The 14,946-nt window shown below is 41.1% G+C and overlaps 1 protein-coding gene across 2 annotated transcripts in view; it reads left to right on the forward strand.

Moving 5' to 3' along the window:
• The first annotated feature begins 570 nt into the window (after window positions 1–570).
• Nbn (nibrin) overlaps window positions 571–14,946 on the forward strand; it is a 42,662-nt gene continuing 28,286 nt past the window's right edge. The window contains exons 1-6 of one of the 2 annotated variants that reach the window (XM_042672880.1): window positions 571–744; window positions 4,074–4,207; window positions 5,622–5,770; window positions 6,280–6,439; window positions 10,542–10,645; window positions 14,650–14,767. In XM_042672880.1, coding sequence (XP_042528814.1) covers window positions 708–744; window positions 4,074–4,207; window positions 5,622–5,770; window positions 6,280–6,439; window positions 10,542–10,645; window positions 14,650–14,767 — 702 coding nt within the window. In that variant the 5' untranslated portion in view covers window positions 571–707. The remainder of the gene's footprint in view (window positions 745–4,073; window positions 4,208–5,621; window positions 5,771–6,279; window positions 6,440–10,541; window positions 10,646–14,649; window positions 14,768–14,946) is intronic. The other variant, XM_042672879.1, reaches the window with a different exon arrangement.

Genomic DNA, 14,946 nt, shown 5'->3' on the forward strand with positions numbered 1-14,946 from the left:
AAAGGAATGACTGCCATTTGAGTCATTGTAAATTCATTCATGCAACTACATACGTGGTCAGATTTCAATGTAGTTAATTTGAAACTTTCATTGCTTTGGAGCTGATTTCCAACTTCCAGTCACAATTACAGAAAACTATTTGTGGATGCCCCGGGGTTTCAATCAGGGCCTGTACTTGGACACAGCATTTGAACATATGAACGCGGTTATGGTTCAGGTAGGGTCGGGTCTGGCCTGGTTTGCTCAGGGCCTAGCGGATTTCAATCCTCCTACCTATGGCCTCCAATGTTGCTGGGATTACGGCCCCAGAACGCCACACTCTGTTTTGGCGGGGAAGGAGCTCTCCTTAGTTTGCCAGGCTGCCCGGCACTCAGATCCTGCCCAGCTCTAAGTCGGTGGGATTCCAGGCCGTGGCCGCGGGGCCCGCCGGTAGAAGGCAATCCTCCGCGCCGCGAATCCGGACGCACCCTCCCCACCTCTCCCCGCCCCTGAGCGCGGTTCCCGAGGGGACCTCGGCGCGGGCTCCTCCCCTCCCGGCAGGGGGAGCCCTGGCGGCCACGTCGCACGCCGCCCACGTCCCAGTTTGCGCGGGGCTCGCCTGCTCTCCGGAGCGCGCACGTCTCGGAGCGGGGCGTTGTGAGCCCGCGCCCGGCGGAGGGCCGGGAATCCGCGGCTGTGCTCCGCCGGGACTCGAGGGCGCCGGAACCATGTGGAAGTTGCTCCGGGCCCCGGCCCCGGCCCCCGGTAAGTGCGGGAAGGAGCGGGGAACGGGGGCCGGATTTCCCGGGAGCCGCTGAGGTGTGGAAAGTTCGTCGGGCGACGCTTCCGGTCCATTCCCGCCGCCTTCCGGCGCCGCCTCGGCTCCCGCCGGGAGTGTCGGGGGGCGGACGCGGCAGCCCCCGACTTGGGGTCTGAGAGTCCCGTCCTGGCGGGCCGGCGTGGGGGCGCGAGCCGGGCTGCCCCAGCGGCCCCTCCGGGGTGACGTCTCCGTGAGGTGACGCGGGCCGACCTGGTGACGTCCACCGCGGAGGCCCGAGGCCTGGCGGTCAAGTGACTTCCGGAGCCCGCCCCGGGCGGCCCTGGTGATTTTCCGAGCCGAGGGCTTGTGGCTGTGCAGAGCCCCGCCCCGCAGCGGGCAGCACCCCCCCCCCCCAGCCTTGCCGCCCCGCCCCGCCCCGCAGCGGGCACCCCACCCCCCCAGCCTTGCCGCCCTGCCCCGCAGCGGGGAGCACCCCCCCAGCCTTGCCGCCCCGCAGCGGGCAGCACCCCCCCCCAGCCTTGCCGCCCCGCCCCGCAGCGGGGAGCACCCCCCAGCCTTGCCGCCCCTCCCCGCAGCGGGCAGCACCCCCCCCCCAGCCTTGCCGCTCCGCCCCGCCCCGCAGCGGGCAGCACCCCCCCCCAGCCTTGCCGCCCCGCCCCGCCCCGCAGCGGGCAGCACCCTCCCCCCAGCCTTGCCGCCCCGCCCCGCCCCGCAGCGGGCAGCCCCCCCCCCCCAGCCTTGCCGCCCCGCCCCGCAGCGGGCAGCCCACCCCCCCAGCCTTGCCGCCCCGCCCCGCAGCGGGCAGCACCCCCCCCAGCCTTGCCGCCCCGCCCCGCAGCGGGCAGCACCCCCCCCAGCCTTGCCGCCCCGCCCCGCAGCGGGCAGCACCCCCCCCCCAGCCTTGCCGCCCCGCCCCGCAGCGGGCAGCACCCCCCCCCAGCCTTGCCGCCCCGCAGCGGGCAGCACCCCCCCCCAGCCTTGCCGCCCCGCAGCGGGCAGCACCTCCCCCAGCCTTGCCCCCCGCAGCGGGCAGCACCCCCCCCCAGCTTTGCCTCAGACCTTTACCCTGATTATCAGAATACAGAAAAGGTTGATTCCCTTCCACCTCCTTTTTTCTCAATTGTCCCAGTTCTCTTTTGTCCCAGTTGTGATCAGATGATCAAAATAACAACAATAACTCTGGATAAGTCTTGTCCCCAAGAACTTTACATTATGTCTGGGGGTAGGGGGCGTGGGGAGCAGAATCTAAATTGACAATGTAAGGGAATACAAAAATTTAAGAAAAAAAACTATAAAGGTACAAAGGTAAAGGCATCCTTGTGGCTTGAGTAGGTGGGCACCAAGATTGCCTTAAAGGAATGGTGGTCGGGGGTGAACCCATTCCTGAAGGTTTCTCTAGGTATGTAACAACCTTGCCAGGCACCAGTGGCACATACCTGTAATCCTAGCTACTCAAGAAGCTGAGATCTGAAGTTCAAGGTTTGAAGCCAGCCTGGACAGAAAAGTTCATGAGACTCTTATTCTCAACTAATCAGATTATCTAACGAAAATAGTAATTGTTCGTTTACGTATTAAAGCTGTAGCTTTAATAGTGTGGTGGTGTACAAGTGTAATCTTAGCACTTGGGAGGCTAAAGCAGGCCAGCCTGGGGTATGTAAGAAGGTATGTAAGGAGACATTGTCTCAAACAAAACCAAACAAAATGGAGGTTGAGGGAGGAGATAGAACCTTCAAAACAAAGCAGAGTTTTGAGTAAAGAAGGACTCCTGTATTGGGCATCCCTCTGAACTGGTAAAGGTTCAGAGTTCCCTAATTACCTTGGCCTGACAATATTTTTGTTTGTCAGTCGTGGGGCTTGAACTCTGGGTTTGGGAGCTGTCCAGAGGTGCTCTTCAGCTCAAGGTGAGAGCTCTACCCCTTGAGCCACAGTGTCACTTCCAGTTTTTTAGTGGTTTATTGGAGATAAGAGTCTCACAGACTTTACTACCGTGGCTAGCTCTGAACCACAATCCTGAGATCTCAGTCTCCTGAGTAGCTAGAATTGTGGGCCTGAGCCACCAGTGCCCGGCCAGGTCTGACAATATTTACAGAAAGAAGGAAACAACATACTGAAATAACCTGATCGGTTCCACTTCAGCAGTTGCCCTTATCTGCTTGAGCTTTGAGATCAAGACTTTATCATTAAACAAAACAACAACAACAACAACAAAAGGAATTTGTTTGACAGATTGTAATTTCAACTGTTTAGAAAGACCTCAGGACTTTGTTCCACTCATATCCAAACTGGTCAAGTATATCTATATCTGCCCCATGGTGGCCCATGCTTGTAGAACAAACTCCAAGTCTCCACATACATAATGCTTCTCCAACAATTCATGATTTACAACTTTAAGAAAAATTAATAGCCAATTCATGATTTAAGAACTAACTTTAACATTAAATTAAAATTCCCCCAAATATGTTCTGGCATATGATCTGAATGTATATGTGTTTATTCTTGGTCCACTATCATTACTTTCTTTTTTTTCCTTAGATCTAAGACCAGAACTCACTCTTTTCACTGATTGGCTAGCACTCTACCAACTGACCCGCACCTCCAACCCTTATCATACCTTTCACTGAAGCTTTATTGCATATTTTGCTATTAGGTCAGGTTCCTGTAATATTTTTCTTTTGTTGAATATCTTATCGCAGATTTTCTCAATGATGATTTCCCCCTTGGTAGTACCTGGCTTTGGACTCCAATCTCAAACTTGCTAGGAAGGTGCTATTACTACAGAATCATACCTCAGCCCCGATATTCACTGTTTATTTCTGAGATGGGATCTTCCTTCCTACCTGAGCACAATCTGTCTACTTTAGACTTCTTTTAGACCTACCATGTCTAGCTCTTTGTTGAGAAGAGGCCTCCCAAACTTTTCTGAACAGGCTGGCCTTGAACTTCAATACTACCAATTTCTACCTCCCAGGTAGCTAGGATTACAGGTGTGACCAACTGGTACCCAACTTACAACAAACCTTTGGATCCACTAATCATGTTCCAAACATAATATTGTAATTTTGTCAGGTAATACATTAAATGTGTGAAATAATTTAGGGGAGCACTGACTCCTTTTAGTATTTTTTCCCTTAGAAAAATGAATCTTTTTAATCTAATCTTTTGTACTTCAATGAGGTATTAGTAAATATGTTAATACATTTGAAGTGGCTTAATGTTTATATAGCAAAATATTTTTGAAAAAAATTGTCATGTCATACTGTACATATACATGCATATGCATTTATATTGTATTTTATGTTTTGCTTTCTCTTAGGAGAACCATACAGACTTTTGACTGGTGTTGAGTACATTGTTGGAAGGAAAAACTGTGCTATTCTAATTGAAGATGATCAGTCAATCAGTCGAAATCATGCTGTGTTAACAGCTAACTTCTCTGTAACCAACTTGGTATGTGTTACTAATTTTACTAGCTTATAATGAGGGGATTGAAATCAAATAAGTTCACTTTCGTATGTGAGAAAGTTCATAGGATCTTTTATTTTATGAAGATGCTTAGTTTCTTTTTTTAATGTTAACAAAATTAAACTCTTATAAGGTACTGGGAGTGTGGCTCAGTAGTAGATCACTTGCTTATTGTACCTGAAATCACCAGCACCCACAGAACAATAAAGCAAAACAAAAAAGAATTAATAACAAAACTCACACATAATTGGCAGTGGACTAGTAGTTAACTTATTTTAAATTTGAAGTTTCTGTTTTAGTATTTCATTCTTAGCAATTTAGAAACTCAGGAAGTGGGCATATATTTATATAATGAACATTTTGTGTTAATTATGTGCACCTATAATGGAATACCTAAGATAAACAGCTTAAAGGAGGAAATATTTATTTTGGTTCACAAATTCAGTCCATGATTACTTTGCTGGATTAAGTTTGGCCTGTGGAGGCACAATATATCATAGCAGGAACACTTGGAGCAGGAGGCTGCTTACCTCAAAGCAGCTAGAGAGCATACAGAGAAAGGAAGGGACCCAGATCTCTGAATCAAGGGCACAACCCCAATGACCTAACTTTCTTCCACTAGTCCCTACCACTTGGGTTTCATGACCTTCTAATACCACCACAGGCTGACCACTTAACCTTTGACACATGGATGTTTGAGGGAAACTTCAGATCCAGGCTACAGTACAATTATTGAGTGATAAATGTATGTCATTTCATTGTGCCAGATCTGGAAAAGGAGCAGTGGCTGGACTTACATGACTCTCACTCGAAAGAGTTATGTAGCTGTATGATCATAAGCATTTCCAATACCACACAAGTTTTGCAGTGAGAATTACTATATTAGGAAAAATGACTTGTACTATTATTATATCTACTGTGTGATATAAAAGTGATAAATCATGTATTTGTGCTCTTTATACATTGTTAGCTTTTATAATAATAATTGGAATTCCTGCCAAAAATAAAGTTTATTACTGTAACCCAGAAGTTCTACCTTTTAATTCCATACTCTCATTACACCAATTTTTAACTATTTGATTTTGATAATGTAAAAATAATTTTTCCAGCAGAATGAAACTGATGTATTTATATATGGAACTGTACCAAAGCTCTCAAATTCCGAATTTGAGAGGCCAAGAAAAATCCTACTAGCTTAGAAAATGTGTATTCTAAAAGGGGTAATCCTCACTAATTAAGAAAGTATCTTTAGGGACTATTAATTGCAAGTTGAATGTTCTTTTCCTGAGGGCAACTAAAGCAGTGGCAATCCTGTACCTTTTTGTTTTTTTTTTGCCTATACAGAAAGTTGTTCATTTGAAATGTTTTCCTTTTTAAATAATTTGTTGATTTTTTTCAGAGTCAAACAGATGATATTCCTGTATTAACAATAAAAGATAATTCTAAATATGGCACATTTGTTAATGAGGAAAAAATGCAGAATGGCCTTTCCCAAACACTAAAAACAGGAGATAGAGTTACCTTTGGAGTGTTCGAAAGTAAATTCAGGTAAGAAGATTTTTTGTGTATATATATTTTTTAAATGAATGATACTGGGGAGTGAACCCAGGGTTTTGTACTTGCTAGGGTATGAAGTTATTATATCATTATTAAAATGGAAAGCTTTATTCAACAGTCAAATTAGCCACGGAAAGAATATTTATGAACAATAAGCTGAAAGCAATATAATTTAGTTGCTCCTTAGCACAGAAGGAACCTTGAGCCTAAATATACTTAGTACATTTGTGGCTTACAGTGATAAGAGGAAAGTTTGTATGGACCCTGAATTTTAATGAGAGTTCATTTGCTGATTCCTCATATATGAAAGTATAATGTTAATTTTTGCCACTGCTTGTTCTTCATTAGAACTAAAGACTTGGGAAATGATTATTTCATAGGTTAGAAAGGTTAACAATAGACATACAAATTAAGATTCACTATGTGGTATGAACTAAAAGTTGTCATCTGTATAGCTACAACAATATAACTTTATGTATATAACTTATTTTCATTTACAGAGTAGAGTATGAGCCTTTGGTTGTATGCTCTTCTTGTTTAGATATCTCTGGGAAGACAGCTTTAAATCGAGCTGTTTTGCAACTTGGAGGACTTACTATAAACAACTGGACAGAAGAATGTACTCACCTTGTCATGGTATCAGTTAAAGTTACCATTAAAGTAAGTTGAATGTCTTTTTATGTTAAAAGAAATTCTGTAAACTTAAGCTTGCTCATGTACTACACAAACTTGAAAATTTTTATTGTGAAACTGAGAAGTATTAGTTACAGATTTACTTATATCTATCCTTTGCCTTTATTTTAGGCTCAAGTGAGTTTTCAGATAATCTGTTTATTGTCTGTGACAAGCAGAAACACATAAAATTAGATTTCAAGGTTTGGTTAGACATTTTCAAAAAAAGATGTATTTTATCCTTTTTACCATAACATGCATAATTTACATCTCAGTCCAAAGCAAGGAGACTAGAGATTAACTCTCAGTCTTCAAAGTTAACTTCCCATGTCATTTCTATCAAGTTGTCTTCCTCTAGTTACTGATAGCATTTCAAGATTTCATGCTCTCTTCTTTAAACCCCCAGTCTCAAAGATCTTAAAGTTCTTTTTTTTTTTGGGGGGGGGTGTCTGGTTGTGGGCCCCAACTCTGGGCCTGGGCGCTGTCCCTCAGCTCTTCAGCTCAAGGCTAATGCTCTACCACTTGAGCCACAGCGCCACTTCCAGCTTTTTTCTTTTTGCTTATGTGGTGCTGAGGAATCGAACCCAGGGCCTCATGCATGCAAGGCAAGTGCTCTACCACTGAGCCACCTTCCCAGCCCTTAAAGTTCTTACAGTTTAATATTACCTTAACGAATCTTCAAAACCTAGATATGTATAGATCTGTTCCTATAGAAGATGCTGATTATGTATTAAAAATGGTGACACAGCCAAGTTCCAGTGGCTCACCCCTTGGATCCTAGTTACTCAGGGGTCTGAGATCCAGAGATGATCAAGGTTTGAAGCCAGCCTGGGCAGAAAAGTCTGTAAAGCTCCATCTCCAAAATCAGCAACAAAAATCCCTGATGGTTGTATGGCTCAAGTGATAGAATCCCACTAAAGCTAGGGCTAGGCCATGAGTTCAAATATTTTGGTGGCATGTATTTCATCAACAGTTTGACTATAGATATATGGGATTGTTGCGGAGTAATGGTCATAGAGAGATGATCCAAACACCCTTTAGCATTTAATATCCTTTAGCATTTAATATAATGAAATTAGAATGTATGTAATTTGAGGCGGTGTCATAGAGAAAAGCTTACTGCTTGGATGGACGTTCAAGTTAAACTTGTATCACACTGGAGTCATCTTTGATCAAGAATGTTTTCATCTTTGCAACTTTATGATACTGATTTTTACATTTTCTATATAATTATCCTCCATAATACTAAATACTGGCAAACTCACAGCTAGTAAATTCACACATCGAAATGTGAAAAACATCAGGATTTATTTGCAGGCTTTTTCAATATTTTTCAATGTTTTCTAACTTTTTCAGTATTTCTTATCAATCATATGCCCAAAATGAAGCCATGTTGTTATATTGTTTTTTCATAAGTTTTCCAAAATTACCAGAGACGTTAGGATTTTTAAATCTTTTGAGGCCAGGTGCCAGTGGCTCATGCCTATAATCCTAGCTACTCAGGAAGCTGAGATCTGAGGATTTGATTCAAAGCCAGCCAGGCAGAAGTTCCCGTGAGCCTCTTTTTTTTTTTTTTATTGGGAGAATACCGTACAGAGGAGTTAAAATTACATGGGCAAGATAACAAGTACATTTCTTATCAAGCATTGTTGCCTCCTCTTTGTTTCCCCTTCCTATCCCTTCCCATACACCCCCCCCTCCCCCCACCTAATCCTCCCCCCACCCCCCACCAAAGTTGTAAAGTTCGTTTTTCCACATGACGACTTGTACATCTCATTGTTTCAGTGAGTCCACCTGTATCCCTAGTTAAACGATTTGTTTTTTCTCTTCCCCTCCACAAATTATACCAACATCAATTACAGTGAAAGCATGGGTTATACCGTGGGGGAGGGACATACAAAGCAACAAAGAAATCATCTTATAAATATGTTAGGAACAGTTGCATGAAAGGAAAAAAAAAACAAAAACATTTGAATACTTATCTTGTGGTATATATACACAATGGAATTCTATGCCTCCATCAGAAAGAATGACATTGCCCCATTTGTTAGGAAATGGAAAGACTTGGAAAAATTATATTAAGTGAAGTAAGTCAGGCCCAAAGAAATATAGGTCCCATGGTTTCCCTTATTTGAGATAACTAGTATATGTCGGAGTCAAGTAGAAAAGGTCAGATAAGTTGATGTTAGGGGAATGAACCCGTGAGACTCTTATATCCTATTAACCACTCAAAAGCCAGAGGTGGTACTATGGCTCAAGATCGCTAACCCTGAGCTTAGGAACAGTACCCAGACCCTGAGTTCAAGCCCCACAACTGACAAAAAAAAAAATCTTTGAATGGTAGCATTTATAGGAACAAAATGAGAAATGGGAGAGTGAAATGATTTTCACAGTTGCATATATTCTTGCTGATACAGTCCACTGTGGAATTGCATATTACTGCTTTATGCTTGAAATTCAGCCTTTCATACCTGCTCTTGAGGTACTTCCTAAATCCACTTTCTGCATTTAAATATTTAAAACATAAACTCTAGATGGGTATTTCCAAGAATTATGCCAGGTCTTTGCTTTCATTTTATTTTTGTTACATTTTCGAATCTTTTCAGATTTTCTCATTTGAAGCTCAAAGATTATTTGAATATTAGTGTCTTTTCCTACTTCATCTACATTACTCATTTTGAGCTTATTTATTTCTTTTCTTTTTGTTGTTGTTTTTGTTTTTTTTTTTTTTATTGTGAAAATACCATACAGAGGGGTTACAATTACATGGGCAAGTTATCTTCAACAGTGCTTGAGCTTTTTTAAAATCAAACCCAAACAACTTTTTTTTCTTTTTGATCTTGGGGCTTGAACTCTCTGCCTGGGCGCTGTCCCTCAGCAATCCAGCTCAAGGCTAGCACTCTACCACTTGAGCCACAGCACCACTTCCAGTTTTCTGAGTGGTTTATTGGAGATAAGAGTCTCACGGATTTTCGATTTTCCTGCCGGGCTTCTTTGAACTACAGTGTCATTTCTGGCTTTTTTCTGCTTATGTGGTGCTGAGAAATCAAACCCAGGGCCTCATGCGTGAGAGGCAAGCACTCTACCACTGAGCCACCTTTCCAGCCCTTTTTTGTTTGTTTTTGTTTTTTTTTACCATTTCCATTCTGTGGCTGGTTACAGACTGTAGCTCCTGATTTCTTTTTTTTTGTTGTTGTTGGTCAGGGGGCTTGAATGCTGGGCCTGGGCTCTGTCTCTCAGCTCTTTAGCTCAAGGTAAGCACTCTACCACTTGAGCCACAAAACAATTTCTGGTTTTTTGGTGGTTTATTGGAGACAGTTCCAGCCCAGGCTGGCTTTGAACCATGATCCTCAGATCTCAGCCTCCTGAGTAGCTAGGATTATAGATGTGAGCCACCAGCATCCGGCTGTGTTATTTCTTAATTTTCTCTAGAGCAGATATATTTCAAATTATGTTCCTCAGTGTCATGAAAAAATTTAAATATTTAATGTTGCTACATTAGAAATGCAGTTTTAAATTGATTTATATTTTTAGAAATTGATTTATATTCTATAAAAAGCATTTTTTAAGTTGATATGACGATGAATTCTTAAACTTTTGTTTATATAGTGATTTGTGTTTTATAACTAAGAAGTAACCAAGTGTTCACTCCTATTTATAGATTATACTTACGTCTATGAAAGGAAACACTGTAGACTAGCATTTTTTTTTTTTTTTTTGGGTCCGGTAGTGGGTCTGAACTCTGGGCCTGGGCGCTGTCCCTCAGCTCTTCAGCTCAAGGCTAGCGCTCTACCACTTGAGCCACAGCGCCACTTCTGGTTTTTTTTCTTTTTGCTTATGTGGTGCTGAGGAATCGAACCCAGGGCCTTGGGCACGCAAGGCAAGTGCTCTACCACTGAGCCACCTTCCCAGCCTAGACTAGCATTTTTGTAGTTGGTTCTTTGGAGATACTGAAGTTTGAACTTGGCATTTTGTCTGTTACACAGGCATTCTGTCACTTAGTCATGTCCGTAGCCTTTTTATATATAACTTAAAATTTTCTTTAAAACTTTATAGTGTACATGGATTAACATGCTTTCTTCTTTTTTAGACAATATGTGCACTTATTTGTGGATGTCCAATTGTGAAGCCAGAATATTTTACTGAATTTATCAAAGCAATTCAGTCCAAGAAACAGCCTCCGCAAATTGAAAGGTATGTGTTTCAAATATGATGTAACAAGAGAAGACATATAGGATCAGTAGCATTGGTTTTACTTAGATTGCTCTTTTTTTTTTTTTTTGCCAGTCCTGGGCCCTGAACTCTGTTCATTCTAGTTCATCATGGTTAATGGCAGATTTTGTTAACATGTAAAGAAAAGATTTCCCAAATTCCTTGTTGTTGCATATTTCTTTTTTCTTTTTCTTTCTTTTTTTTTTTTTTTTTTTTTTTTTTGTTGGTCATGGGGTTTGAACTCTGGTCCTGGGCACTGTCCCTCAGCTCAAGGCGAGTACTCTACCACTTCAGCCACAGCACCACTTCTGGTTTTCTGATGGTTTATTGGAGATAAAAAGAGTCTCACAGACTTTCCTTCCCGATTTAGCTTTGAACCACAATCCTCAGATCTCAGTCTCCTTGGTAGCTAGTACTACAGGCCTGAACCACTGACACCCAGCTGTTGAGTATTTCTTATTCCCATGAAACAAATGTTAAATAGTTGCTGATATTTAATGTAAAACCTTGAAGGACAAAAAAAGGGCCTTAATGGTCATATTAACACATCTTGCAACTGCCAGATCTCATTCAGGTGGAACCCCTAAAATTGTGTAATAGGTCAACCCTTCTAAGCCAGTTGTAGCTTAGGGTATAGAGCTTGTTTCTTCTAAGCTTCAGTTACCTCATTTCAAAAATGCAGCTAAGTTAGGTGTTGTAGATACACCTATAATCTCAGCAGTTGGGAAGCTAAGGTAGAAAAATCTGGAGTTCAAGGACAGCTTGGGCTACGGAAGACTGCCTTTAGGAAAATGGCTAATGTACTCATTATCTGACTTAGGTAACTAACCCCTCTCTATATCACCTTTATAATAGCAGTTAAAAAATTGCAACAAAAAAAAAAACCCACAACGAGACTAATAATTGTCATGGTGTATAAGATAACTCACAATAGCTTTATTTTATGTTTTTTAATTTGTCAAATTTAGAAGCTCTACATTTATATTCTGTTGGTAAGAGTTTGCAGCAGTATAAAGTAGTTGAAAAAGAAGATATTTGACTTCTTTTTTCAAATTGTCTGGTGAATTCTGAGGAGCTTGGTGATTATTTTTCATTAACTTAATTACAAAGGAACTTCCTTAAATACATGGCAGTGGAAAAAGAAAAAGAGACAGGATGGTGGAAAGGAGTGAGGGAGGGCAGTGCCAGGCACTAATGGCTCATGCCTGTAATCCTAGTTACTCAGAAGACAGGATCGTGTTTTGAAGCCAGTACAGATAGCAAAGTCCATGAGACTCTTACTCTCCAAATAACAAAAAATCAGAAGTAAAACTGTGGTTTGAGTAGTAGAGTACAGAGCACAGGCTCCAAGTTCAAGCCTCAGGAATAGCACAAAATTTTTTAAAAAAGAAAAAAAAAGCATGGCAGTGGATTATATTTTATACGGTACCATATCTGGCTTGTATTTGTAGGAGATTTGAAAAATTAAATGTTTTACAAGTAAGGATTTTTTTTTTGGTTAGTCATGGGGCTTGAACTCGAGCTTGGGTGCTGTTCCTGTGCTCTGCAGCTCAAGGCTAGTGCTCTACCGCTTGTGCCACAGCACCACTTCCGGTTTTCTAGTGGTTTATTGGAGATACGAGTCTCACGGACTTTCGTGCCCGGGCTGGCTTTGAACCAAGATCCTCAGATCTCAGCCTCCTGAGTAGCTAAGATTACAGGAGTGAGCCACTGGCACCCGGCACAAGTAAGGATTTTATTATTGATTTTAATCTCTTGTTAACAGACAGAAGTCATTGTGCTCAGCATACCAATTCTGTTCTAGGAACTATTTTATAATAGATGTTTGCTTTTAATATTAGCCAAAAAGTAGATTTTTCTCTTTCTTTGTAACTTTTACCTAGAAGCTTTCTGGGGTTCATTAACGTAGTGAACAGATAATGAGATATTGCTGGACTCTGATAAAATATTCTCAGATTTTGAAACAAAGTCCTAGAACCTTATAAGATTAGGAAGGCACTGGTATCTCCCCAGGAAACATCACTTAAATACTACAGAAATACTTAGTATTTCAAACATAATCATTCTTTCCAAAGCCTATTCATCAACCTCACTGGGGGTATCAGTAAATACAGTAAATAATAATCTTGGCTACAGATAATGAGGATCTAAGTTTCCAGCTACTGGTGATAGGTTTTGTGGTCTTGCAGTTTTTTTTAATTAGCTACTGATTCCTCCTGTTATTCAGGTTTTCAGGTCTATTTAACTTGAGCCAACTTCTGATTTCTGACTACTAACATACATGATTGCCTGTAGCTTATGCCTGTAATTTTAGTTATGCAGGAGACTGAGATCTAGGTGATCATAGTTAAAGTCCAGCCCATGCAGAAAAGTCCACGAGACTCTGGCTTGAAAATGACCAGGAAAAATCAAGAGTGGCGATATGGCTCACATGCTAGAGCACCAATTGAACAAGTCAGCTAAGGAAGAACATGAGCCCCTAAATTCATACACCATTAGTGCCAAAAATACATGACTGGAATTAAACATCTCTAGTAATGTTGAACACTGTTAGCCAGAAAAACCTATTTCTTTATCTTATATTTGATGATAGCAATTAATAGTCAATTTTCAGTATTACTTTAAGAGCCAGGTGTGGTGATAACTGCAGTTGGGGGCCTGAGGCAGGAGGATCACAAGTTGGAGGTTAAAGTGATACATGTAATCCTAGCTTAATTGGGAGACTGAGAAGAGAAGGATTGAGGACTGAGGCCAGTCTGGGCAGAACAGTTTGAGACTGTCTCCATAGAAAGGATTCTGGATAATGGTCCTCCTCTGTGATCCCAGAAACATAGAAAGCCTAAAAGTAGGCCACACAGGAGGTGATAAAGAAGTTCTACCCTAAAAATAACCAGTGGAAATAGGATGGAAGGAATGGCTCAATGATATTATGCCTGGCTAGCAGGCATATATCCCTGAGTTCATGCCTTAGTACTGCCTTAAAAAAATTAACTAGTAGGAATGAGTTACAAAACACATACCAAATAATTTGTAATGATGTGATTACTTAACTATCTCTTCTTTTAGTTATAAAGCATACTCACTAGTTCCAGATTTAAATTACAAGACTAGTATAAAGTTTTTACCCAATAAACAGTGTCATCCTATTTAATTCATCTTTGCATTGTCATCATAAAACAGGGTAAGAGTCACCACTGTATAGACCTGACATGATATGTGATAGCTTACTTTTTATAAACCATCCTCAACTTCTTTTTAAAAGACAGTTGGTCTTCTGTATTCTTAATAAGGGAAGTTTATTGTATAAAATATAAGGAAATGTTCCCTTCAAAAAGAGAGGAAGTTGTTTTTTAGTGTTTACAAAGTTTGTGTACTCCAGGGTGTTCTTTTTCTAACTTTCTAATTTAGTTTTAGCATACATTTTTAATATGGGGGGGGTTCTATCATGATAGTTCCATATATGCACACAGTAAACTTTCAGGTTTACCACCTTGATTATTTCCAACAACTATTCGGAAGAGTCTGCTGGGAGAGTTCTCCATAGATCTCTTGGATTCGTACACAATGAAGAATACAGGGCTCTCAAAACAGGCCATTTGTCTGAGCTATATTTGCTGGGAGAAGTCTTGAGAAGTGAAGTAGAGTCTTATAACACATAAAATCTGATAGATTCACAAGATCAGCACTCCTTACTCGTGTTATACAGACCATTGCATACTATATTGTCCTCATGGAACTTGGTTGATAGCCAACCAGCCATAAATAGCTTTCCAATCTTAGATTTGATTTGTGTATTCTTTTTCTGTGCCACAAGATGTATTACCCATTACCATATTTCTAGGAAAGGCATTTATATTTTTTGTATCATTTTTGACCCAGATAAAACTCTTAAATGGTATTATGAAAACTAAATCTTCATTCCATTTAAAACTTTAACAGTAAACATACAGAATAGTATGTAATTTGAGTATATCTTATTTTTTCAGTTTTTATCCACCTATTGATGAACCATCTATTGGAAATAAGAATATTGATCTATCAAGACGACAGGAAAGAAAGCATATCTTCCAGGGAAAAACATTTGTATTTTTAAATGACAAACAGGTAAAGGTATAAGCTTAATTTTCTGGTGAAAAACATAATAAGCTTATATACATTATTAGTCTTACCAATACTTTCTGCATTTCATTTGTGTAGCTAAATCCAGAAGAAGAAAAATGTCTCTCTGTACCAGAACTTGCCTAATGTTATGTATATGATTGTAGTCTTTCCTAATATGGGTT

The sequence above is a fragment of the Dipodomys spectabilis genome, unplaced genomic scaffold (genome assembly GCF_019054845.1).
Source record: "Dipodomys spectabilis isolate Male_0828 unplaced genomic scaffold, ASM1905484v1 ptg000783l, whole genome shotgun sequence".
Taxonomy (NCBI): Eukaryota; Metazoa; Chordata; class Mammalia; order Rodentia; family Heteromyidae; genus Dipodomys; species Dipodomys spectabilis.